The sequence below is a fragment of the Orbicella faveolata genome, unplaced genomic scaffold (genome assembly GCF_042242905.1).
Source record: "Orbicella faveolata isolate gen_17 unplaced genomic scaffold, um_ofav_v1 contig_12, whole genome shotgun sequence".
NCBI lineage: Eukaryota > Metazoa > Cnidaria > Anthozoa > Scleractinia > Merulinidae > Orbicella > Orbicella faveolata.
In genome coordinates this window covers 6751347-6775222 of record NW_028301539.1, presented here as the reverse complement: position 1 = coordinate 6775222, position 23876 = coordinate 6751347, and the positions used below count along the sequence as shown (strand labels likewise).

The window sequence follows — 23876 nt, the reverse complement described above, 5'->3', positions numbered from 1 at the left end:
CAAGGTCACATTTTTTTAAGTTGACTGCTGACCAAGTACTGGCTTTCGATTGGATTGCAGGCTCAAGCCATACTAAGGTGTAATTAGGAGCTCCGCTTTTAAGCTTGGCTAAGTCTATATATTATTTGAACACATCCACGCTCTCTGTTTCATATTTGATATATATATTTTATTAACAAACTCTGGGAAAAGGCAGCTGTTTCCTTTTTCAGAGGCACATACCATTATAAAAACACTTCTGAAACATTTTGATGCATACAACATTAAATATTAACTTGATCCTCTGATGCTGCTGCAACAAAATTTAATTCCAATGGTTAATTTTTAACACACCAACTGAAGGAATGAGTTTCTATTTACACTCTACATGTATTTACAATGCTATTAGATGTACCAACTTCAGATTCATTGCGACACAGCAAAACATCAACCCTTCCTTCACTCAAAACCTTTGTCCAAGAATATTCTACCACCATATAAATGCATTATTCTAGGTTTTTTTTCCTGTCTATGCCTCTGTTAAGTCATCATTGAAATACAAGTGTAAGGCAGGTAGAAATTGTTCATCATTCATGCTCAGTTTATAGAACTCTTCGCTCTCATCGGGAACTCCATTTTCTTCTAATGTCTTGTTCATGTCCAGGTTTCTTCCGTTGTACTTCCAGGTATAGCTGGCAGCATGTGCATTGTATTTAAGGTACCGGTCTTGAATTTCACTAAGAATTTCCTCAGAACAAACCTACAGAACAAAACAAAAAAATCATCCTATGAATCTTTCCTGCCTTGCTTACAAACAAGTAAATATTCAATCTGGGGTTGACTAACCAAGCTGGCATTGAATCAGATAGATCTATCTATTAGTTAAAGATCTCTCAACTTTCAAAATCCATTTCTGTGCCACTATATAACCACCTAAATTTGTCACTTTGGTTTGATGAGAGGCTATCACTTGAAACATCACCTACAAAAACTTTTTACAGCGTGACTAATTTTACCTTCAACTTCAAGTTGACAAATAGCCAAGTGCCATCAATTCTTGAGGTTTTGGCCCATTTTATGCCACAGGGAGGGGAGGTTGAATTTCCATTTTTGAAAAGGTCAGGTATGCTGTCGTCCCACTTAGGGGTGTGAAACAAGGATTTTGGTCTTGCTTACAGGTAGGGTGTTCAGGATGAAGTGCCACTGTTTTTAGCTGTCAAGGTATGGGTGCAATAGAAGAAATAACAATAACAAACTCCTCTCAGTTCTGTTTTTAGGCTCAATTTCTGCCACACTCTCGAGTCTGGTCTACTAGCATGGGCTCTTTTCGTCAACAGCAGCTATCTGAACAGCAGCTACCTTTTTAGGGGTCAAGTAAAACTTGAGCCAGACCAAGATCGAAAAAAATGGCATGTAATTATGTGGACTAGCCTTCCAGAAGGGTAATCAAGAGCTGTTCCCCTTCACACATTAACAGAATAATTTACTAATAAATAACTGATTGGACATTCAAGCTATTTGATTTCAGATTAGAAGCTACAGTTTACCTCAATGGCTTGTTCTTGTGAGGTGAGTGTATTGATAATTCGGACTCTTCTAGTTTTAGCTGAAAGCACACCAATGCAGTATGAATCATCCTTCCACCATGGCCGACCAAAGTCATTTGCCCAGTCTGTTCTTGGACACTTAGGAGGAGTGTGTATGAACCTTCCTCTTGGAGTGTAGTAGAATTTGCACTTGGTTACTGGGTCAATGTGAGTTCGGATCTTGAAAAGAAGAAAGTAACTTACGGTAAATGACTCATGGCGATTGGACATCATCAAGTAGACTGAATTATTATTAGTTTAAGAGAAAAGAAAAACCCATATGTAATGTGCACTCAAATAAAAGTGTTTTTGCACACTTTTCCCATTTCTCTTTCTTTTGTGATTGCTATTAGTGCTCGGTGAAAGGTCATCTGAAGCCAAATTTCATGGATGTCTGACCATTTCCATGTGTTTTGAAACACTCCATATTTGCAATGCTAAGGACATCTCAGGCTTGTAGAAAAGATCTTAATAATAATTAGTTTTGCAAAGTCTTGAATTTATCATTTGCCATTTTATGACTAACCAGATAGGCCAACATTTGTTTCATAATGGAACAAAATTTTCCTCTGGATCTCTGACATATCAACCAATCAGAAATGCTGCTTTTATAACTTACAATAACACAACCAACATAAAACTCCCAGCTGGGGAGGAACCTGTCTTACTTCTGACTGTCTAGTTTTAGTATAGCACTCATGTTGAAAATAAAGAGATAAAAGAAAGAACCATACTAGAGGGAGATGAATTAATTTGCTAGATAACGTGCTGTACATGTAACTGTGTAGTGCAAGTTAATCCTCAAACCACATTCCATCCAGCTTAGACCAGTACTTGAAAATAACCTAACTTGAATAAATGGATGGGAAATAATGGAAAAGAAACCTCTTTACTAGCATGACATGTCTTAATGCGCGACTTCAAGATTTAAATTGAAATGAAATTATACTCAGCTTACATCTTTTGTCTTCTTGTCAAACCAATGTGTAATGTCTTTTCCTGCAGCTTCAATAATTGGCTTCAAAAGAACATCACCTAAAGCATGTTTGAACATCAATGATCATACACAACTGTAACATTACAAATGAGTAAACAATTATCAATACAAGACTTGCATCACAAGTCTGTTCTGTTTACCACTCACGTTTTCAGCTGGTATTACGTTATAATTAATTCCTCCAAGGTTTGGGCGGAAAATATGCTTTTCTGATGCATGTCCGTGACAGATATTTAAGACTTTTTTGAGGAGATGCTTTCAAGGATACCAATGAACGAAAAATACTACACTACAAAGGTTCAGCTTGCATGGAGCTTAGACCTGCTTAGAGTCTCACGTCTGACGTGGAAGATCTGAAACTCTCCTTACCTGAGTGTTTCTCACACATCGGCGTTAGGTCGTAGACCTTGCCTAAAAATGATACCCATAGATCCTTCAGGGTGTTGTGGATATTGACTTCATTCGGTGTGTAATATTTTGGTCGTTTTGACGTTATAGCTGGCATTTTGAGCGCTTTACGAGCGTTTTCTCCTCTTTCAACGGTGTCAAGAATTACGAGTGTTGCAACATTGTCTTGGCAACCGCTTTGCGCAAGAACTCTGACACATACATGAAGTATCTCTTGTTTGAAATACGTACGCTGACCACGACAACGCTGTTTCATAATCGAAGGTTTTCAAAAAAGTGCGCTTGGATATTTGAACTTTGGTTGCTTTTTATTTTAACATTATTATGGTTTTGGATAACCACAATTGACTTCACTGTGCTCGGTATTGCGACTTTTAAATGAATTCTTGTAGGTGGTAGTTCAGTTCCCAGGGCTTTAAAACATTTTTATAGACCTCTCAGTGAATACGTGTTCGCCAGATATTCCAACATCAAAGGTAAGTTGTGACGTCAAAGGTGTCAAACATTATTGCATGAAGTTGGTGAAATTAACTTTAAGAATCCTTTTTTACGAGATTCCCTTTGAATGGGCTCAGAGAGTACAGAGGAATTTCTGGTGATCGCTTTTTCCATTTTTTGAGAATAAGTTAAAATCCTAAAGTAATATGCTGAATCATCTTAAAAGTTTTAAAAGATCATCCTACTTCTTTATTATTTAGTTGACATTTTATAATGCTGTCAGCTCAAGACATGTGTAAAAAGACTGTTGATCAGCTCTGATAACTGTTACCCTGTGAGACATGGATTTCTTTCACTTTCTGTTCAGCGAGAGACGAGAGGAAACCTCTGCTTGCAGCCACTCAATGGTTTGATCAGCAACTGTCCACAATCAGGGATGAATGAATTAAAAATACTGGCTCTTGTCAAGTTTTAGCACCAGTTTAAGGCCTACAGTGCATGCATGACAGATGGGATTCAAAATGCTGTCTGTTTAGAAGACTGGCAACAATATCTGCTCTCCTGTGATTGGTTAAAACATTTACAATTGGCAATTTTGCAACTGACTTACATTTGTCATGTACGCATCAAATTTAAAATGTTTTGTCCAATGGAAAATTGACAATCTTTTCACAGTTCCTGAAACTGCTGCTACACATTGGCTCAAGTTTACGATTTCAGCCAATTAATACATTAGCATCTACATTGTATGGCAAATGAGGAAGAAACTGGAAAGAAGCTACCTACTTTGTGTACATGTAGCAAATTACATTACTTCTTTGTTAATGATATCTAAGTGGTAGAAAAGTACAGCGCATGCTTTTGTAACCCCTCAACTTACTTACTGCCTTGTGCACCCGTTGGCTCTAAGGGCAGCAACAAAGTTCCTCCACTCCTGTCTGTCTTGTGCTTTTCTCTTGAAGACTCCCCAGGTGCAATTTAGGGTGTTCAGCTCAGTTTCGACCATCCTCCTCCAACTTGTCCTTGGCCGTGTATGCTTTCTCCTACCAAAGTAAATCTTTAAAGGCATGGTTAATATCTGTGTTATTTCTGTTTATGACAGGGAGTTTCTGTTCTCAGAGTATCACAGATACTGATGCCTCTAAGGGCTGTTGTTATGTTTTGAGTCACTTGGTGGCTTGATCATCATATCCATAGCAAACCTATTGCTTTGGGGATACGATGTATATTGATATCAATAACTGGCAAGTTCAGTCGCAACATTAAGGGCCCATTGAGCGTACTTAACCATGATAGGTGTTATAGATGTAGGTCATGGCCCTTAATGACAACCATGCCCATAGTTACAGGTAATTGTAAAGAGAAGCTCGCAAAAAAAACCCTGTGGGCCATCTGTCAGCCACCTGTCGACCAACTGTCGGCCATCTGTCGGCCATCTATCGGTTGACTGTTGGCCAACTGTTGTTGGACAGACAGCTGGCAGGATTCGACTCAAGCACAGACCATCAGTTGGAAGACAGATGGCAGTGATTCACAGTAGACACAACATTTTATTTTCATCTGACAGTTCAAAATGGCAATGCGTGACTTGGTAGAGGGGGAATGTGGGAGTGCAAACCCTTTGATGAAGCTGGTGACACACTTCACGCAAGATCAGTCATTTCGCCAGGTGAGAGTTTTTTTTTTCTTTTTATAAAGTATTTTCCTTGCATGTTGTTCATTAGCTGAGATTCGTGCGGGTATTTTTCTCAGACAAAATGCTAATAATTCCTTATCAGAGTACCAAGTATAGATTGACATAGCCTTTACATTTACATGTAGGAGTTATTTGTAAAAACTTGTAGGCGAGTAGAAAATGTTGTTATAACCTGAGAGAGGCAGTGTGGCTGAGTGGTTAGGTCACCAGAGTGTTTTGACCACTAAGCTAGAGTTGTCTCTCGGGAGCCCCTCCTTCAGCCCCTAGTTCAGCCAACTGGTCTGCTTTCCACCACTGCTTACCTTATTTGTTTTGACAGGTATCAGTTGACCAAAACATAGATGTCCAATATTAAAACTCTCTGCTGTAAACCAAGGCTGCATGTCTCGGTCGACCTATTGGCTGGAGTGTGGCAGCCACGTGGTTGTCATTGTAGGGTGCTGTCACCCACGATTTATGCCACTAACCATGTTGACCTTGAAAAAGAGCTGGCTTGTAATGTTTTCTATCTCTGTGCATGCACGTTGTTCTATTGAGGACTACAGTTATGGTGCTCCAAAGGGCTGCTAGAACTCAGCTATAAACAACATTTTGAACCTCATTCCTTTACGTTGTCATCCTGGGACATTTTCATAATGGAAAAATCAAATAACTGCTTGCTCCTCTATTCTTAACTCCTGTTTCACAGCTCACTTCAGGTTCTCTCTATACCGTCTAAGGTGCACAAAGATGCTTCTATGATTGCTATTAGTGTATAAAGACAAAGAAAGTGAAGTTTTATCCTTATTTTCACGCTTAGAGATTTTAACTCTTAGCTTAATTTGTTTATTTCTTTTGCCAACAGGAAGGTCTGGTGCAAGACAGATTTGGACCTCCAAGAGAATTGGTAGGCTGTTGAAAAAAAGTTTTCAATATGGTTTATGTGATTGCACTGGACACTTTGGCAAATAGATTCAAAGATGCTGTACATATTTAATTTAAAACACCTACACTGGACATGTAATGAACTGGTGAGCACTTTAGGCTGATAAAGACAATGAAAGTTATACCACTGTATGTAGCAGGTTTAATTATGAGGCTTACGTCAGACCATGGAAACGTAAGCTTCACATACTTGCTACAGCAGCAATTATTTCTTATTTTCACAGTTTGATTTTATTTTGCAGGGTGAAAGAGCTTTTCATGAAGCCCGTGAAGAAGAGGTATTTGACTGTGATTAAAATATACTAAATATAATATCTTTGATACTGTGAAAATCTTCTGAGCTGTTCTTTACAAAACAACAGTCACTTATTTATAAGAAAATGCATAATTATATTTTTGATTTCCAATTTTTTTCAAAACTGTATGTGAACCTCATAGAGGATAAATGTTTGGGAGAAAACATCTCTGGAAGTTCATTCTTAAATTTTAGTAACTTTCTTGTCTAACTTGTTTTTAGTTGGTGTCAGAGTTTCTTCGTGATCCAAGGACACATGCGCCTCCACAGTCCTTTCGCATGGGTGACTTGCTCCATGAAATGAAAGAAATTGAACAAAGAAACCTCCATCATACTCCAGTTAGAGGTGTGTGATCTTAACTCGGACATATGGGTTCTTTAATGTGCAGTTTGAGAAAATATCCAGCCTATTAATTCATCCCAAGGAAGGTTATTGGAAATTCTGATGGGGAGGGGGCCTCCAAAGGACAAAACTTTTAATAAAGAAAACTATGAAGCCAAATTGGCATCGAGTAGTTGGTTTTTTTTTTTTCCTGAAGTCCTGAGCGTAATTAGAAAAGTTCAAATTGTGCAAATTAGGGAAAGAAACAAGAAGGGAGTGAGGTAAGAAAGGGGAAAAAATGAGTCCTAAAGACTGAGCAGTGGTCAAAAAAAGTAACATCCAGTCACCTGGGGCAAGTAGATTTTCATTCTGGGCGAGCAACTTTTCATTCCCACTTGCCCGATTTTCAGTGGACCAGGCAAGTCATCTGCCAACGAAATCATTAAAAGAGCAAACTAAGACTAGAAAGAGATGTCCCTGGCAAGCTGGAATTCAATTTTTTTCAGCCTTGCTGTGGTTTTTTGTTATTCAAAAATTCCTGCTTCTGAGAAATGAGAAATACTGATTGGACAACTACCTGTCAATCTGTCAACAAATTCATTAACTAAAGAGTCTCTTCTGAATAATAATGAGGAGTTGGTGTGCAAGGAAAAGCAGGATAGATCCCAAGCGCAAACAGCAAGAACCTATATCACATTTGCATCTGTTTTTGAATATTAATTGTTTATTTGTGGATTATTAGCTCCAGGCATTGCTGATCTGGCATCAAGTGAGTGGGCCGCTGAGTATATGTCATCTGAGGTCCAGCGAGCAGAAGGTAGGGAGGGGTAGATAGCTGTTAATGTTAGTTGACTGAAAGGGAAATAAGTGCAGTATTGTACTGTTATGAGAATGTGTGCCCTGCATTGTAGGACAAATAAGTAAAACTTATCGTACCCTTTCAGTTGGTTTGTTTGTGTATGAAATTAAAGGCTATTATGACTGTCTGTCATGTGGTAATTTCAAGACTTAATTGTCACTCAACATATACTCTCTTAAATACTGAGTACATTCTTGTTTGATTAGATCATGTTGAGTAATTCATTAGGTGGAAAAACTAGATCTGACTAACTTCAAGTTTAATTATGTATACTAACTAAAAGTTAAATTAAGATGCTCTTTTCCCAGTGCTACCTTGTGAAGACTTCCTGTTTAAAGTTGTTTGAAAGTGATCTCTTTATTGCAGAGTGGTCCAAAGAATATGAACAGGAGGCAAGGTTCCAGCCAAGAGCAGGTAGATAAGAATTTGATCAAGTAAGAAGTCTTGCCCTATACAATGTCCATGTAACTCAGTTAGCAATTCAAAGAAATTGAGTGCCACATTTTACATCTAAGTCAGCAGACAAAGCAACCAGGCATGAAAGAACTAGCAGTGAAAACCAATACAAAACTATTTTATGTTTACAATCCAGTTATCCAAGGTACATGTAGAATAGCTTTAATCAGGTTTTGGGCAATCATGCCCTGTAACAGAGTAACTTTGAACTGTGCCAGGTTTTCATGATGTGCCGACCAAGTGGGCTGCTGAGTACTTAGAGCATGTCAGGTACGTACTTGACTGTTAATTAATGAACCCTGTTGCTGTGTGTTCATTATTTATTTTATTAGTAAATGATAAATACTCATCTGGGTTTTGGTGGCAATGTCTCGGTGTTCAAGAAAAGGCTTAACTTTTAAGAGCTACATGTACATGTTAAATGAATGATACATACCTTGTACCTAGGCAAAACTCTTGAACGTCCATTAACCTAAACAGGAATCCAAGAGTAGTTTCAGCAAGTCCAGGCAATAACTCGTTCTAGTACTAATTATGATTAACTCACTTATGCCCATTATGCCTTGGTGCCATGAAGCATAGCAACGCAATCCTTCCACATCTGCTGGTCATTTGCCATAACTTGAATGTCCCTTGAGGTCTTTCCCATCTGCTTCGCTTCCTTCTCCACCATATGCTGCCATGTGATCTTTGCCAGGCAGCCCCTCCTTTGCTTGAATCCCTCTGGCAGTTAGTTATGATTATTACTGATTAAAACATTAATTTAATAGTAGCTTGAACCAATAACTTACCACATGTGATTTCCCTGTTTTTCTCAACAGCGACATGGGACATGCAGCTCTTGATGATGCATCATGGTTAGTTTGATAACTCTCTTTATCACCTTCACCTATCTCTTTCGTGACCAGGTATCACATAAGGCCTTGAGCTTTATTGTGTGATGCATAAGTTTATTAGCATGGTGATAATATTTCTCAGAGAAGAGATCGCAGCTTTGTTACTTATAAATCATAAAAATTGCAACCCCTTAATGTTTACGGTTTGCAATCTATTTTGTTGATTTCTTTTTTTGGGGGGGGGGGGGGGGGCGCAGATATCATGATAGGGAAGGCTAATTGTTATTTCGAGATTATGTATTTTATTCTTGATCTTGGGTTGATTAAAATGATTAAAATAAGTAAAAGTTTTAAAATGGACTATCCTTAGCTAGTGTTCCAAAAGACAATTTGATCAACTCCATCGGAAAGGAAATCTCTGCTGGTGTTGTATATAAGACATATAATATGTTCATCTCGCTGTAGCAAGCCATTATAGGACATAACTGAATAGAATATACTGACTGTATATGTTTGTTTTTTAAGCCAAGAATGACAGAGGGAATCAACGAGGTATCATTTTTGATTATTTTGCAGGGTGAATGAGTACAAGCAAGAGAGTGAAAATGCTGAACTTTCCAAGACTGCTGGGGAGCTGCTTGAAAATGCGGGTGATCCAAAATTTGCAAACTCCAAGGTTATTACATTGATTGATTTTATGCTCATTTCAATGTACAGTAGTTCTGTTTTGAGTGATGTGGAACCCCCCTCAGTGATGTTATGGCTATCACTTATGATACCGAAAGAATTATTGCGTGTTCATTGGTCACATGCTATGGTCAATCTGATTATAGACCACAAAAATGTCATAACCTGCAACCCAATGCAATTCAAATTTTGGAAACTTGAGAAATTTGTTGAAACTTTTCCAATAACCAACAACCAGCATGCAAGTTGGGAAATGGCAATTGGGGAATTTGGAGCAGACTTTACAAAAGCTTGTTGGCTTCAAGAAGAAAATATTGGTAGAACAGTCAAGCTGTCATGCGGGCTTGTTTTTTTTTATACTGACTCTCCTTTTAATTCCTGTTAATTTTTCACGTAATTAAATACTGCACATCAAACAAGAAAGACGGTGTTTGACGTAATATATCAAACATGAAAGACAGTGTTTGACCACATTTCCAAACGCTGAGAAGAGAGTTGAGAATACGACGTGCAGCAGAGAATTTTTGATGAACTTCAGGGTGTGTGGAAATGTGGTCAAACACTGTCTTTCATGTTTGATATATCTTCTCAATCGAAACGAAAACAAAGGAGAAAACGGAAAACTATTTACACCAATTAAGATCAGATATCCAAAAACCATCATGGTTATGATTTTGTTAGTGTAAATTTTGTGAATTATTAATGAGTTCGCGAAGCATTGCCACATGTAGCTTATAATATTGTAACTATAGATGTCTTTTACGATTTAAGCTCGATCATAAGACTAAATTCTCCTAAGGGTAATCACAGAAGAGGTTTTACAAACAGTAAGGAGAATTCTCTTGCCAATCAATCGTCATGCTGAATTTTTCGTTTCTCTTGGTGTTTTTCTTTCCAGTTTATGAAGTTTGTAAAGAAACTAAGAGATGGGGAATACACAATTGAAAACAACAAGGCATGTTCACTTCTTTCAGTCTTTGCATTTTACAATTTGTTTCAGTTATGTAAATTCTTAGAGCTATCAAACTGGTCTTGGCATTTTTTGTTCTTTAATTGAAGGCAAAGTTACAAAAAAATCAGTGAGAGCAAAAACCTGATAATGGCTTTCAAGAGTTGAATACTTTATTTAAGCACGGATTTGAACAAACAAATTCTCCTTACTGGTGTGAATACATTTACTTGTAGTGCTAGTTGGGAGAATCTGATAAATTAAAAATAGTCAAGGTATGAAAGTAGCCTGAGCCAACTGTTGTAACCTAAAAATTGTTATTTGGGGGCAAAATACACAGCTTTATTTCTACGGTTAGGTCTACCGTCCACACTTATCTGCCACAAAAACAGAGCTTTTCGAAAACGCTTCTCAAACCGGAGGAATTTCAAAACGCCGGCTTTGCGTTTTGGTGTAGACGGAAAAAGTTTTGAAAACGGAGCTTTTCGAAAGCGATGACGTCATGATGATGGTGGGATTTCTCTAAACGGGTTTTCCTCAAAGAAAAATCCAAAGTGACCAATGATTGTTGTGTTTTCAGATTTCTCCGGCGTAGCGTGGACGGAAAACAATTGGTGCGTTTTCAGAGTGAAAACGCCGTTTTTAAATTTCTCTGCCGTAGTGTGGACGGGCTTTAAATTCGACGCCAGTTTTGGAGTTGGTGAATATTTTAGCTTATACAAGCTACAGACCACAAATAAAACGAAAAGCCAAAATAACAGCGGAAGGTTTCGTTTTCACACCAGTTCATAGCTATTGACTTGACACAAGTTGTAGTTGTCCTGTATTAAGCTTGGCGCATACTCAGTGAAATATGACATGTACTGAGATTTAATTTGCCATTTTACTGTTTACAGGTAGTTGATGCCAAGACAGGTCAGGAAGTAGATGAAAATACTGAAGCTGCAGGCGAGTGGATTGACGAGTACGAGAAATTCAGAGCAACTGAAGCAGATGAGTGGGTCAAGGAACTCACATCAGTCGCAAATGTACAAAAGGTATCAGTTGAGACAATGGTTTTAATGTCGCTATCATCATTTCAACTAAATTATTCTTTGGGAAGCCAGCCTGAAAAAAGCCTGTATGAAAGTTCCTCAAAAGTTTTGTTGCATAAGTTTTTTTGGCGAAACAGTTTTCTGGCATTTGTTGGGTAAATCATGGTTACCCATTGCAAAGCAGGCTGAATTGTCACCGCTTTCTCGAGCCCTGTCTCGTTCCTGTCCAGAACAGTTGGTTGGTAATGAAGCCTAAGTATAAGAGTTGTATCGGAACAAAGAGAACGTAGCTTGAATGATTCCCCTGCTTTTAAGATGCTCTGTGTTACAAAGATTTGATTTATAATAGCTTGTTCAAGGAAGACAAAGGTGTTTTTGTAGATGGTATAAATACGGTTGTTTTGTTAGTAAAACGGGTTCGTTTTGTTGCACCATCGCTATCTAGAGCTTCCTTTTCTATCCCCTTCAAGTCCCTACTCTTTATTCTCAAGTTGGGCTGTCTGTGCTCTCTGTTAAGGGGCTACCTGTAGACCGTGACTTGTTAATACAGGTTGCCCTGTACGGTGCATGGTATTATGAGAAGAGCTCAAACCCTAATTACAGATTTAAATATTTTCCAGTCTGATGTAGATTTCTGGGACCATCTGGAGGGAGAGTGGGATGACTTAGTCAGGTAAGCAATAGTTACTGTATCGTGACCTAAAGCTTTGCGTTTTGAACCCATACCAGCGTACACTTCCCTCAGTGGAGTAAGGTCAAAGATAACGTCTGTGCAGGCTGAGTAGTTGATACCACTGCAGCTTATAATTATCCCGGTTTCTGTGGATGCTACATTAAATTTGTTGGTATTGATTTATACACCTGGGAAGAGAGACACTATGAGCGTACATTGTCTTGTCCGAGGAACCAGCCAGGAGTCACAATGATCACCATACCTCCCGCTCTCAGAGGATTTCTTCAGGTATGAGCTTCCTGGCTCCTCCAATCCCGTGAAGTGGCTCGAACTTTGTCCTCTCCTGCGTGGTCCATTCCCTTACCTTTTCATGAACTGTGACTGGATTTTTATCCCTTCTAAGATGATTTGCTTGCGGGTAATTATTAAACAGACTGGCGTTAGAAGTATTTCTATACACTCTGGATGGATTCTATTTTTACTACCACAGGTAGTACAGGTATCTCCCCATGCCCCATACCCCATACGCCATACCCCACACCCAACACCCCACATCCCACACCCCACATCCCACATCCCACACCCCACATCCCACACCCCACATCCCACACCCCACATCCCACACCCCACATCCCACACCCCACATCCCACATCCCACACCCCACACCCCACATCCCACACCCCACACCCCACACCCCACACCCCACACCCCACACCCCACACACCATACCCCAATTTTGCCTCCACTACACATCCGGACACTAGACAGTGATTAAATTGGTTGCGTTGGCCAGCCAAGCCATCGTCCCGTTTATTCCATCTCAGCATATAATACAAGCTATGAATAAAAAGACAATTGCTAAGTGCACCAAAGCCGGACACGAAAACCCTAAAACCAGCAAGTGGAGAAAATTGGGAACGTGTACCCCCGACCAAGGCAGTGGTGCAACCCTCGGGGTTTTAGGGTATCCTCAGTTAACATCAGTACTGTAGAGTAATAAACCTAAGGCTTTATACAGCGATATAATAGCAATAAGAGAACTAAATAAACGTACAATAGTGGGTTACAACTGATGATATTATTAAAAGAAAACCAAACTTAACCTAAACACGGCAAAGGCTGGCCATAGAATGTCTCACCTCGCCAACTGTCACCGATTACAAACTCAAATCCCACTATACACTGCGCACCTCAAACCCGTACCCAGCCCTCTGGTCCGTGCCGGCAAAATAGTAATTTATGCTAATTTAAGATCATCACAAATTACATTTTCTAATGCTCGGTAGAGAGACACACTGTAAGAATAAAGCATCTTGCCCAGGAACACAGCATATTGACCCCTGGTAGGACTTTTAAAAATCCGAACCGCTTCATCGCGGAACCCATTGAACTAATTACAACACAACTGCGCCTACAACAAGGACATCACTGAACATCTATATCGAGTTTTCAGGGAAGTTGCCCTGCATTTGTTTGCATTTATCATTAATTAATTCTGCGCATAATTTTACATATCTCACGTGACAGGCTCGCGCGATATTTCCAGTGTTTCTTGAGATCATATGTTCTTCGAGTCTACAGTAGTTAAGATGAACAAGGTAGGGGTCCAATTATAATGTGCGCTTGTTTTTTTCAGACGTGATGGAGAAGATGCTCACTCTTGGTACAGTGAAAGCGATGCAACACTAAACAAGGTGCAAGACGAGTCTTGATTTAAGATTTTGATATTCATCATTTCTCTTACTGGTGTCATATCAGGTTTTCAGTGGCTAAATCCTCCCCCCTCTTCCCCCTTATGCATAAAAAAATTTAGCACCAAACGTTTGAGAATTACACTGTCACAAGAGATGAAAAATTTATGGATTCACTACCTCCTTGTAGTAGTTCTTCTGACTGTAACCTAGAACAGTCCGGAATATCCCGATAAAATAGGACAGCCATGACGTCATGAAGCTATTGTTAGCAGGGAAAATGGCGGACCTTTCATGTGGACAAAGGAAATATGTTGTTTCCAGTCTCGCACAGAGTCTGGCCAGCATTATCCAGGACTTTTTGCGACCAAACGTTGAGTAGAAGAATAAGCGGCCATTTTGGTAGTGGGAAAACGTTGATTGTCTCCTAATCATTGAGTTTTTTTGGTGTCAAGCGACGATGTAGACGCGATTTTGTGGCCAAATATTAAGGTTAGTAAAGAGTATGCGTTATTTTCTAGTATTTACGTATTTTTCATTGAGCTGTGTATGTTTTTTACTGGTTCTAGTGTTGTTAAAGTTTCATCATGCCAAATTACACGGTTGTAAACAACGCCGATATTTTGTAAACTCTCTTTGAATTTGAGGCGTTACAAGTGTACCTGAACCGCTGTTGTTATAAGGCTTGAGTAATGCATCGTTCCTTCATTTTTATGACAGTTGTTTTCAATTTCTCTCTCTTAAGTACATGGAAGAGCATACTCGACTGCTCGAGGCACTTTGCCGAATTTTTGGGGAAAAAACAAAGGGAAAAGAGGGGAAAGAAGACGTCGCTAAGTACGCGGACGAAATGGAACAAGGTCTCTGTTTTGGTGGATTCACCGAATGTGCACCCCAGTTGTATCACTGGAGAGCCAGCAGCCTGTTGAAAACCACCTTCAGCACAGACGTGGCAGCGAAACAGACAGGCCAGGGGTAGTGCAGTGATTCCCTGTAAATGGATGCAATCAGTGTCCCAAGGAATGGCACAAAGGGTAGAGAGATTGTTTGTGCTCATTTACCAGACGTTGAGGGCCATGCAAACATGTGAGTTAAGGTTTGTAGGGGGCATTGTACTCTTTTTTTGGCATTTTTTAAAAACTATACACATTACAGCTGTTCTTAGTAGATGATGATTCTTTTCACCTCCCCATGAAGCTTGAATGTACCAGAAAGTAATATTTTTGCAAGATAATTTTTATGAAAGCAAAGACTGAGTTTAGAGTGTAGTGTCGAGTGTTGAACATTGCTAATTGTGAAACTAATGCAAAACATTAATTGGTTGTGAACAGGAAACATATCAGGTTGGTTAAGAATATGTAATAAAAAATAGAAAACATAAGAGTCATTAGACCACTTGAGGGTACCGTCTTATTTAGCGAGACTAATGTAGTAACTACATTCAAAATAAATTCATATGTTAAAACGAAAAATACATTTGTAATAATATTGACATCTGTAAGCAATGTAATAATCTTCTAAGCGCTTGTGATTTGTTACAGGTCCTGCATTCTGCCAAGAGGCAAATTCAAGGTCGAGAGTACCTAAAGAGTGAATAAAATAAAATGGATTTCACTGAATTTGTTTTGTATACTTTAAATAAATATATAATAAAACTTTGGGACATGTGGATGGATTGTGAATGCTCCCTTGTCAACCTGTCCAGGAATTATATTTTGATATTTTTGGGTAAATAACTTGTGAAAGTCATCAATTGTATGTAAGTTTTCATAATTTAAATGTGGAAAACAGGCATGATATCTTTTAGCACAGTAACAAATAGATAAAAGAAATATTCGAAATAAATACCAAAATGGAGAAATTTCAGATTTACAAAAAATATATTAACAGAATTTTTGACTATCCATGCATCTGACAACACTAACATTTTGGATAGTTTATTTTGTATAAAAGAACAAGAATTTCTCACTCGTATGCGATATTGAAAATTATGTTTTAATAATGATTTCATTTCCTCGATTTAGCCAAAACGTACAACATTTTGGACATTTAAAATTAATCTTTGCTGGCATATAAGAACACGCGCGTGCTGTCGATTTCGGCCAGATAATCCCTAGATAAGGGGAAAGCCTCAATTCTCATATCGATCATTTCTGTGCTTAGAAAAATGCAGAGTAAAGATGCTTACCGATTGTACGGTCTCTTTCCAAAGAATGATAACAGCAGCTCGTCAAACATGGCCCGCATTGCGTTCCGTAGTGCTTCCTTCGGTGCGAGGATAATCGTTATCTGGGCAGAATTGTCTGTGATATGGAACGCGAACCCAAACTTTCCTTTTATTTTATAATTTGAACAGTATTCAACTCAATTCGAGATAAATATATACCTCCTGAACGCCCGCATTCATGGCATTGGAAAGTATTCGCGACTCTCTTTGCCCGCCATCTTGAATCCCTTGGTTTGTTGTGAAACACAACACTCCAACCAAAACACGGGGCGCAATCCATTCAACCAAAATTTCCGGAAATTTCGGTCTAAAACTGAATGGATCGGTTCGGTCCAACCGGAAAAGTTTCGAAAAAATCGGCACCCCTTTCGAGGTGGACCAATAGGTGGACCACTTTTCTCGGTTGGACCGGTCCGATCGAAATGGACCGGTTCCATTTGACCATTCCGACCCATTCTCAATCCCAGTACCTCGCTGTTCGGTATTGTCATGGAGGAAAACACTTATTATGCAGCTTTTATGGACTGTTAACAGCGGATTTATCGGTGTTACTCGTACTTCCACGTGCAGTTACAACAGCTCTGGAGCTGCTTCGCAAGCCAAGTGTATGTTTTGGCTGTTAACGGCTCTTAAAGACGATTTATTTCCCGAGAGAATTTGGAATATTCTTTTCGTCATTCGAAAGTGGTGTTTGAACTCATACGGTAAATATCTGGGAATCCGGGAACGGTCCGCTCAAAATAATACTACGCTTGAAACAGCTCACACAATATCATTGATATCACCGTCGAAATCGTCATCTCTAGTACGAGCAACAGTGATCAAACTCGTTTTGCGAGTGGAATGGAACGAGACCGTCCGGACCCGTTGCGATCCATTCGACAGCAAGAAATTTTCGAACCTCAGCCCGGAAATTTTGGTTGAATGGATTGCGCCCACGCATTCTCACTGGTTGAAACGTGAGTTTCGTGACATCACAGATGTCCTAAAATATCGGGATATTCCGGACTGATCAAGGAAAAAATCCTCCTTCGTTTACGGTTATTTCTATTTTGCATGTCATGGCTCATTCACTCACAGTAATAATGTGCACACCACTATCTAATACCTACGTGCGATCATGTTTTGTTTAGGAATATAAGTTTGAAGAGGACAATCCCTTACTGGATCATCCTAATCCGTTTGAAGAGGGACTGAAAAAGCTTAAAGAAGGAGACTTGATAAGTGCTATTTTATTATTTGAAGCAGAGGTAAGAGGAATGTGATTCCAAGCGTTGGTTTATGTGCTTTTCAGTAACCGAAGATAACACACACCATATAATTTCTTTCACAATTTTGTTTTAATGGTATTGATTGCGTGTGACCATTCACCTTAGGGAACCATTTTGGCAGTGTATTTATGTTGGATTAAATCCTGTCAGATCCGATCCAGTGATGTACATCCTACTTCTCATTACCATGGCTGAAGTTAACTTGACGCAGGATAACATTTTGTTAAAACTATAAACCGTTTTCTCTTTATCTTATAGGTATATATTTCCCCTCACAGCGCTCATCGCGCAACGCGGTTTCACTGCGTGACAGCCCAAAGAATAGCCTCTATCCCATGAAGACCTTTTTTTGGCGCGTCACGCAATCTTTTCTCCGAAGATAGCGTAACAAGGCAAAACCTATTGTAAGGAAAAAACTTTACGTTGTCGTCTCTTGCTGTTTTTCAGGTGAAACAGAGACCAGAGCATGCCGAGGTAAGATCATGAATATCGTAAGATAAGTCTTACCTTGTGAAGCTTTGTGATTTTGACCTCATTAAAACATTCCTCTGTACCATGGGACCGAAAAAAAAAATGTCTGAGACGAGGTAATATTTTGTTGGTCCAAGCAATACCCGAAATATGACTTCCAAGTTTTAACCCTGTTATTAACTGAAGATGGCTAAATAGTGGAAAACGTTCGATGTTTTGTTAAGGCTAGGGTGGTTTTCACTAGCACAAGCATCAACAACGTAGGCAGGCGCAGTAGAGTGCTATTAACCCTTTTGACCCCCAAGGACGTATATACACCTTTTTCATAAATGGCTGCCAATTAAAAGTTGTCACATGGGTTCAGATGGGCATTGGTGCATGGGGTAAGTCTCTGCAGTTACCATATGCTGATGAGGCAAAATTTTGACCCAATATGGTCTAAGCTCTCGTAAGCGACCACCTCCCGTAGGCGACCTCCTAGGCTTCATATTTTGGGTGGTCGCTTACAGGAGGTTCGACTGTATATTTGCCTGTATGTGGTTAGGCGTTATAAAGATGTTGTTCTTGTTGTTCTTTTGACATGATGATTATCATGCTTCTTTTTACATTTTTGGTGAGCCTTACAGCTTTACCCTCTCTTAAACATCAAAGTGAGGTGTCCACGCCTTGACCTGCCAGGCTCCCTGACCTCGTTGTCACCGCTCTACTAATGACCAGTTCTTCCGATTCAACAGCTAAATCATCATCATGATACGCAAATGGAGTTCTTTACAAGACATTTGAGACCTTAAATTTGCGCTAATACTTTTTTTACGGTTAACTGTTTTCAATTTGTTTTACACAACGGTTAAATTTTAAGCTTTTTTACGCCTAACGGTTAAATTTTTGGTCCTCTTACGGCTATTGGTTAAACCCCATTGAGACCCCCAAGAAAGGACCTGGGCACTTAAAGGGAAGCATCTTGCCTCATAAAGACAGGTCTCAATTTCTTTGGTTTGCTTTGCTGAGTTACTGTATTATCGGATCTTATGTTTACCTGTAATGTCCTCCTTTGTTGCAGGCATGGCAGTATTTAGGAACAAGCCAAGCAGAAAATGAACAAGATTTAGCTGCTATAATAGCATTGAATAAGTAAGTGCATCTGTTTGTTTTTGTTTCATCGGCAACAGAGCCGCCACAACAATCTTCAAGTCCTTCCTGTTGAGTCTGAGCAGTACGGTGCAGTACAGTTCACTTGTAAATTTGTCTTTTGTAGGTGTCTCGAAAAGCAGCCAGATAATTTAACGACACTCATGGCTCTGGCTGTGAGCTACACCAACGAATCCATGCAATCGCAGGTGACAGTTAATGTAGACTACGAGTAGTACCTCTTTTACGTAGTCCGTCGAGTGTGACGCGAAAAAAGGGCGAGAAAAAAATTGTCGTGCGAAATCTGGGGGCGAGAAGCGAAGCGCCCCCAGCTTTCGAGCGGCCATTTTTTTTCTCGCGCTTTCTGTTTTTGCGTCACATTCGACGGACTGAAATTGTAATTGAAATTGAAATTAAAATTGTAACTGAAATTGAAATTGTACGCAGACGTTCTCTGAAGATAGATTTATTCTTTACAAAAGGAAGGCTTTTTATCCCTTGATTATCTGGAGCAAGTCGCTGTTTATACAGTTCTGTCCTTTCATTCATTAATTTAAAAAAATTCTTTTGTAGGCCTGTCAAACTTTAAAAGCTTGGTTAAAAGCAAATCCTCGGTAAGTGGGAATGCTTCACTACATCTGAACTGTGCAGCTTTCTACCCAACTAGTTTACTACTAAAAACTAAAAACTCTATTTAACCTCTCATATCAGATACATGGACCTGGTACCGAATGAGCCTGCGGGAGCAGAGGGCGGCGCGCGGTCGCGGCTTGTGACGTCATCCATGATGTCATCGGAGATGTACAATGAGATTAAAGAGCTTTACATCACCGCTGCACAAAGAGCTCCAGAGAAAGATATTGACTCCAACGTGCAGGCAAGTACCCTGTTACTCTGTACAGTCTCTGTAACAACGCAAACGAAAGAAGCCCGGAGTAGTTGCAGAGCACTTCTCAAAGTTGTGGAAATTTGCGTTAGGTTAAAAATATTTGCAAAACGTTTGCAACACCAAACTCAAAACCTGAATATTTGTATACACGGTCTTAATGATCACGGGCCAAAAATCTTCAATTTCAGGTATTTTAAAGGCCTTTCAAGGACAAAGCGCGCGTGATCATGCTGTATCGGTAAAAAGACAATGATAAGAACCAATCATGCTAACAGGCTGAGTGGTACAGATTACCTTCGAAACTTAATGTTGATGTATTTTTAATACTTGGTAGCGCAATATCACGTAGCTAAGTGTGTAACCTAAGTATTCGCACCCTGACATGTACTCCATGTTCTCTTCCTCCAACAGGTTGGTCTCGGCGTCCTGTTTAATCTGTCAGGGGAGTACGACAAAGCTGTTGATTGCTTCCAGGCCGCGCTACACGCCTTGCCAAACGATGCCTTGCTATGGAACAGACTGGGCGCTACCCTAGCGAATGGCGGACGCAGCGAAGAAGCGGTCGATGCGTACAGACATGCGCTGAATCTCAGTCCCGGCTTCATTCGGTGTCGGTATAACTTGGGTATTAGCTGCATAAACCTGAACGCTCACAGACAAGCAGTGGATCACCTGCTGACGGCGTTAAATATGCAACGAAAGGTAAATATGGACGGCAGTGAAGAAGTTTTTAAAAGAAAGCTGACGAGAAGGCAATATTCTTTTCACAGATTTCTGTTTTCGCTAAGATCCGGGAGCAAGCGAAATAAAACCGAGGGTGGGAGGGGGGAGCGGAATGAATTCTTGGCTGGGGGGGGGGGGGGGAGGAATTTGAACAAGCGCGAATTACTGCGGACAGAGTAAGAAAACGAAGAACAATAGATATTGCAATTTGCAGCGTTTAATACGAAATAAGTGTAGCAAAACAGTTTAGCTGCCTTAATTTAACACGAGTTGTGCGACTAATATCATTTTAGAACAAAATTCTGTTTTAAACAATATTTTCAGCCCGCGGTTTTAGGTAGAGTGGTTGCCAAGTTGCAAATTGTTTCGTCGTAGCAACGACACAGCGGTCGAACGCGCAGCACAGGTGCACTTGTGCAGTTCCCTACAAAAGTGCAATACACACATTGAAGTGTTAAATTTTTTTAAGGAACTTTCATTTACTGACCCACTTCACCACTCGTTTTAATTACCCAGGGTACAGTTGGGCCAGGAGGCTCAGTATCGACGATGTCAGATAACATTTGGTCCACACTGCGCATGACTCTTTCACTGATGGGCAGATCTGAGCTTCACAGGGCAGTTGACACTCGTGATTTGGATCAACTTAACGCTGTCTTTCAAACGGAATCACACGATGATGGTGCAGTGACTGTCTAAGGAGAAAACGTTTCATCGTTCGGTGATCTTATTTGGACAAGAGAAACAAAGAGCATTTGCCGAAGATTGCGCTAAGGGAAAAAAAAAAAAGTTCATGTGAATTTTGCGTGAGGATGAAATGAACTTAAGTTAATCCGCGAACATTCAACTCTATTTACTGAAGTGCGCTCGTTTCTTCCGTTTCTGCGTGCCAACAATAGACAAGAGTAAGATCCGGGGGAACAAACGACGGTGGTGCTACTTCACGCTTCTGATGTTGCTAAGCGCTAAGCTCCGACACTTGTATATGGTATATAAGGGCAAAATAAAACAGCAACTTTTCCAACATAAATAAATGGAGAATTTCGCAGACTTGGTAAGGAGAGGTGGGAAAGAGTGACTTGTATGTTCTCGACAGCCTCTAAAAGTGACAAGCGCTTAAATTGTCACGTGACTGAGTGTCACGTGACGTCATTGCATGTAATAATTGTAATGGAATATTTAAAAGGTATAATATGTTCGAATATGTGATGTCAATTTTACTGTGGGCTTTGATCGACGAGGCAAAGCTATCGAATTGGCCTGAGCTTTGTAACCAATAAATATTTTTTTTTAACAAAGCTTGTTATTGAACAGAGTTTTGTAAAAATCTATTTCGACGTGTTTTTGTGCGAGAAGTAATCTAAAGGTTTTGTGCTTAGGAACATTGAGATGGAATATTCCATTATGAATTTTCTTTTAAACGAGGCTGGATAATTCACTTTCAAGTTTCACAAAATGAACTTCACGTGATGATGAAATAAAATGATAAATGAAGAGGATCTTGCTTTTTGCACCTGGTTCCTTTGTTCACCTCGTGCACTTGATTACGTGGTTTACATGGTTTTTCACGGGTTGTTGTGGCACCCATTCTTCGCACCTGATTCGTCTTTATTCGTCTTTGTTCTTTTAGAGACAGACCATTATTTTTAGGTGGAGGGGGGGGAGTGAAATTCCCCCCCTCCCCCCCAAAAAATTTCTGTACATTAAAAACTGCTGGAAATAAAATTCCTGCAAGGGGTGCCATGGGAAAAATATCAAGCGTTTGCAACGATCCAGGTCCTGATTTTGATGTTAAAACAATTCTTGCACAAGCTATTTCCCACCAATAAAAAGTCATACATTACCCCCCTCCCTCGCCTTCAAAAAAATAATGGTCCGTCCCGCAATTTGTTCACCTGGTTTTCCTGGTTTTCGTGCTTGTTGTTCACCGGGTCTCCTAGCTGGTTCTTGCTTTGTTTTACCCAACTTCCCCCCCCCCCCCGTCCCTCCTCCGCAAAAAAGATCAAAATCGTCGCCAGGTCTATCCATGTGATATCACCGTCAAGTAGTCCTTGTACATATTTCGTTATTGAACCCCCAAGTGCCTTTTATTGGCGGACGCGGCCAGTTTTATGGCGTGGATGAAGATCTGCCTATCACTGTCACACGTTAGTGTTTTCAAAACTAAAATGGAAAAATGCTCCGCCTTGAACGCAATTTGAGGAGGCAATCTGCCCCTGGGGTATTCCCTATAATGGCCTACACGGGGAAGCTCCGCACGAAAGGGGGACCTTTTTCAGGCTTCAGCAGGCCTCAGGTATATAAAAGGGTATGGATTTCACAAGGTGAAAGGGTGAGGAATTCTGTCCTTTAGCTCCATTTAGTTAATTAAAAGGGCCTTTAGCGTTCAGAAAAAACGAGCACTAATAAGAGTTAATCTCCTTTTATTCTGCCAACAACAGAACACTCAAACCGCAACAACTTGCCCAAAGGGCACGTGCTTACAATTGGGAGGAATTGGCAAATCCCCCTCTAAGAACTAAATGTCATATGATAACGCAAGAATGTTCTAGAAATGTCACGCAAGGAATGTTGAGGGTCACTACAGGCCCATAATCAAAATATTTCCAACAGATGCATCTTTATATGGCTGGGTCATTTAAATGACGGAAAGATTTCCTTTTTTCGCGGTTTATTAATAGTACGGGCCGGTTATGAAATTCGAAAGCATGTGAAAGTGGCTAGGGCTACCTTTTTTAATAAAGGGTATACGAGAGGGAAGCCTTTTCTGTTAAAATGGTGTACAAAAGCGTAAGGAGTTGGACCTTGGGGAGGGGCATCCCCGTATAAAACTTTGTGAAGTACCCCTATCCCCTCAGCCCCTCGGTCCCGGGTAATCTGCACGATTTTAAGGTCAGCATGCACGAGGGGACTAATCCCTGTAACTAGTCCCTGCAACTACTGAACTAGTCCCCAGAAGAGTTTACACGAGGGTGTTGTCCCACGAACAGTTCACACGAAGCGTTTTGAGGAACAAGTCGCAGGGACATGTCCCAAAAATTCAAACCAGTTTGAATTCGTGGGACTAGTCGCAAGGACCAAACTTTGGTCCCTGCAACTAGATTTTGAAGCAAAAGTAGCTAGTTCACACGATGGGACTACTTTGGTCCCTGTGACTAGATTTTGAAGCAAAAGTGGCTAGTTCACACGATGGTACATGTCCTCGCGACTTGTTGCAGGGACTAGCCGCAGGGACTAGTACCCTCGTGTGTGCCGACCTTTACCATACCCCAAAATCGAGCCCAGAGTTTCTGACGGCGGAGACAGGACGCTTATATGTAGCCGGCCTTTTTCTGC

At 40.1% G+C, this 23876-nt stretch overlaps 2 protein-coding genes and 2 long non-coding RNA genes across 8 annotated transcripts; 2 read left to right on the top strand and 2 right to left on the bottom strand.

The window, feature by feature from the left end:
• Window positions 1–147: 147 nt before the first annotated feature.
• LOC110046898 (cytochrome b5 domain-containing protein 1-like) lies at window positions 148–3226 on the bottom strand. The gene is made up of 4 exons (XM_020752616.2): window positions 2932–3226; window positions 2524–2600; window positions 1527–1745; window positions 148–739 (listed from the first exon to the last, which is right to left on the bottom strand). The coding sequence occupies exons 1-4, from the start codon at window positions 3224–3226 to the stop codon at window positions 509–511; spliced, it is 822 nt and encodes a 273-aa protein (XP_020608275.2). The 3' UTR covers window positions 148–508.
• LOC110046939 (peroxisomal targeting signal 1 receptor-like) lies at window positions 3211–22039 on the top strand. Of its 3 annotated transcripts, none has more exons than XM_089282257.1 (22): window positions 3211–3446; window positions 4976–5077; window positions 5949–5990; window positions 6271–6306; window positions 6546–6669; window positions 7388–7462; window positions 7871–7918; window positions 8179–8230; window positions 8782–8817; window positions 9373–9472; window positions 10382–10438; window positions 11329–11469; window positions 12087–12139; window positions 13777–13834; window positions 17192–17308; window positions 17777–17803; window positions 18861–18931; window positions 19056–19137; window positions 19502–19542; window positions 19640–19805; window positions 20229–20519; window positions 21057–22039. In XM_089282257.1, exons 2-22 carry the CDS (start codon window positions 4982–4984, stop codon window positions 21237–21239), a joined length of 1896 nt encoding a protein of 631 aa, XP_089138383.1. In that variant the 5' UTR covers window positions 3211–3446; window positions 4976–4981; the 3' UTR covers window positions 21240–22039. The 3 variants fall into 3 exon arrangements, with proteins under 3 accessions (XP_089138383.1, XP_089138384.1, XP_089138385.1); XM_089282258.1 differs by having other exon boundaries at window positions 10382–10442; window positions 11333–11469; XM_089282259.1 differs by lacking the exon at window positions 10382–10438 and having other exon boundaries at window positions 3212–3446.
• Window positions 13847–15500, top strand: LOC110061328 (uncharacterized). Of its 3 annotated transcripts, XR_016205381.1 has the most exons (3): window positions 13847–14323; window positions 14577–14917; window positions 15373–15500. It is a non-coding gene; the product is annotated as an uncharacterized LOC110061328 (long non-coding RNA). The 3 variants fall into 3 exon arrangements; XR_016205379.1 differs by lacking the exon at window positions 13847–14323 and having other exon boundaries at window positions 14331–14917; XR_016205380.1 differs by lacking the exon at window positions 13847–14323 and having other exon boundaries at window positions 14331–14927.
• Window positions 15272–16484, bottom strand: LOC149116322 (uncharacterized). The gene is made up of 3 exons (XR_016205378.1): window positions 16218–16484; window positions 16020–16134; window positions 15272–15414 (listed from the first exon to the last, which is right to left on the bottom strand). It is a non-coding gene; the product is annotated as an uncharacterized LOC149116322 (long non-coding RNA).
• Window positions 22040–23876: the final 1837 nt, after the last annotated feature.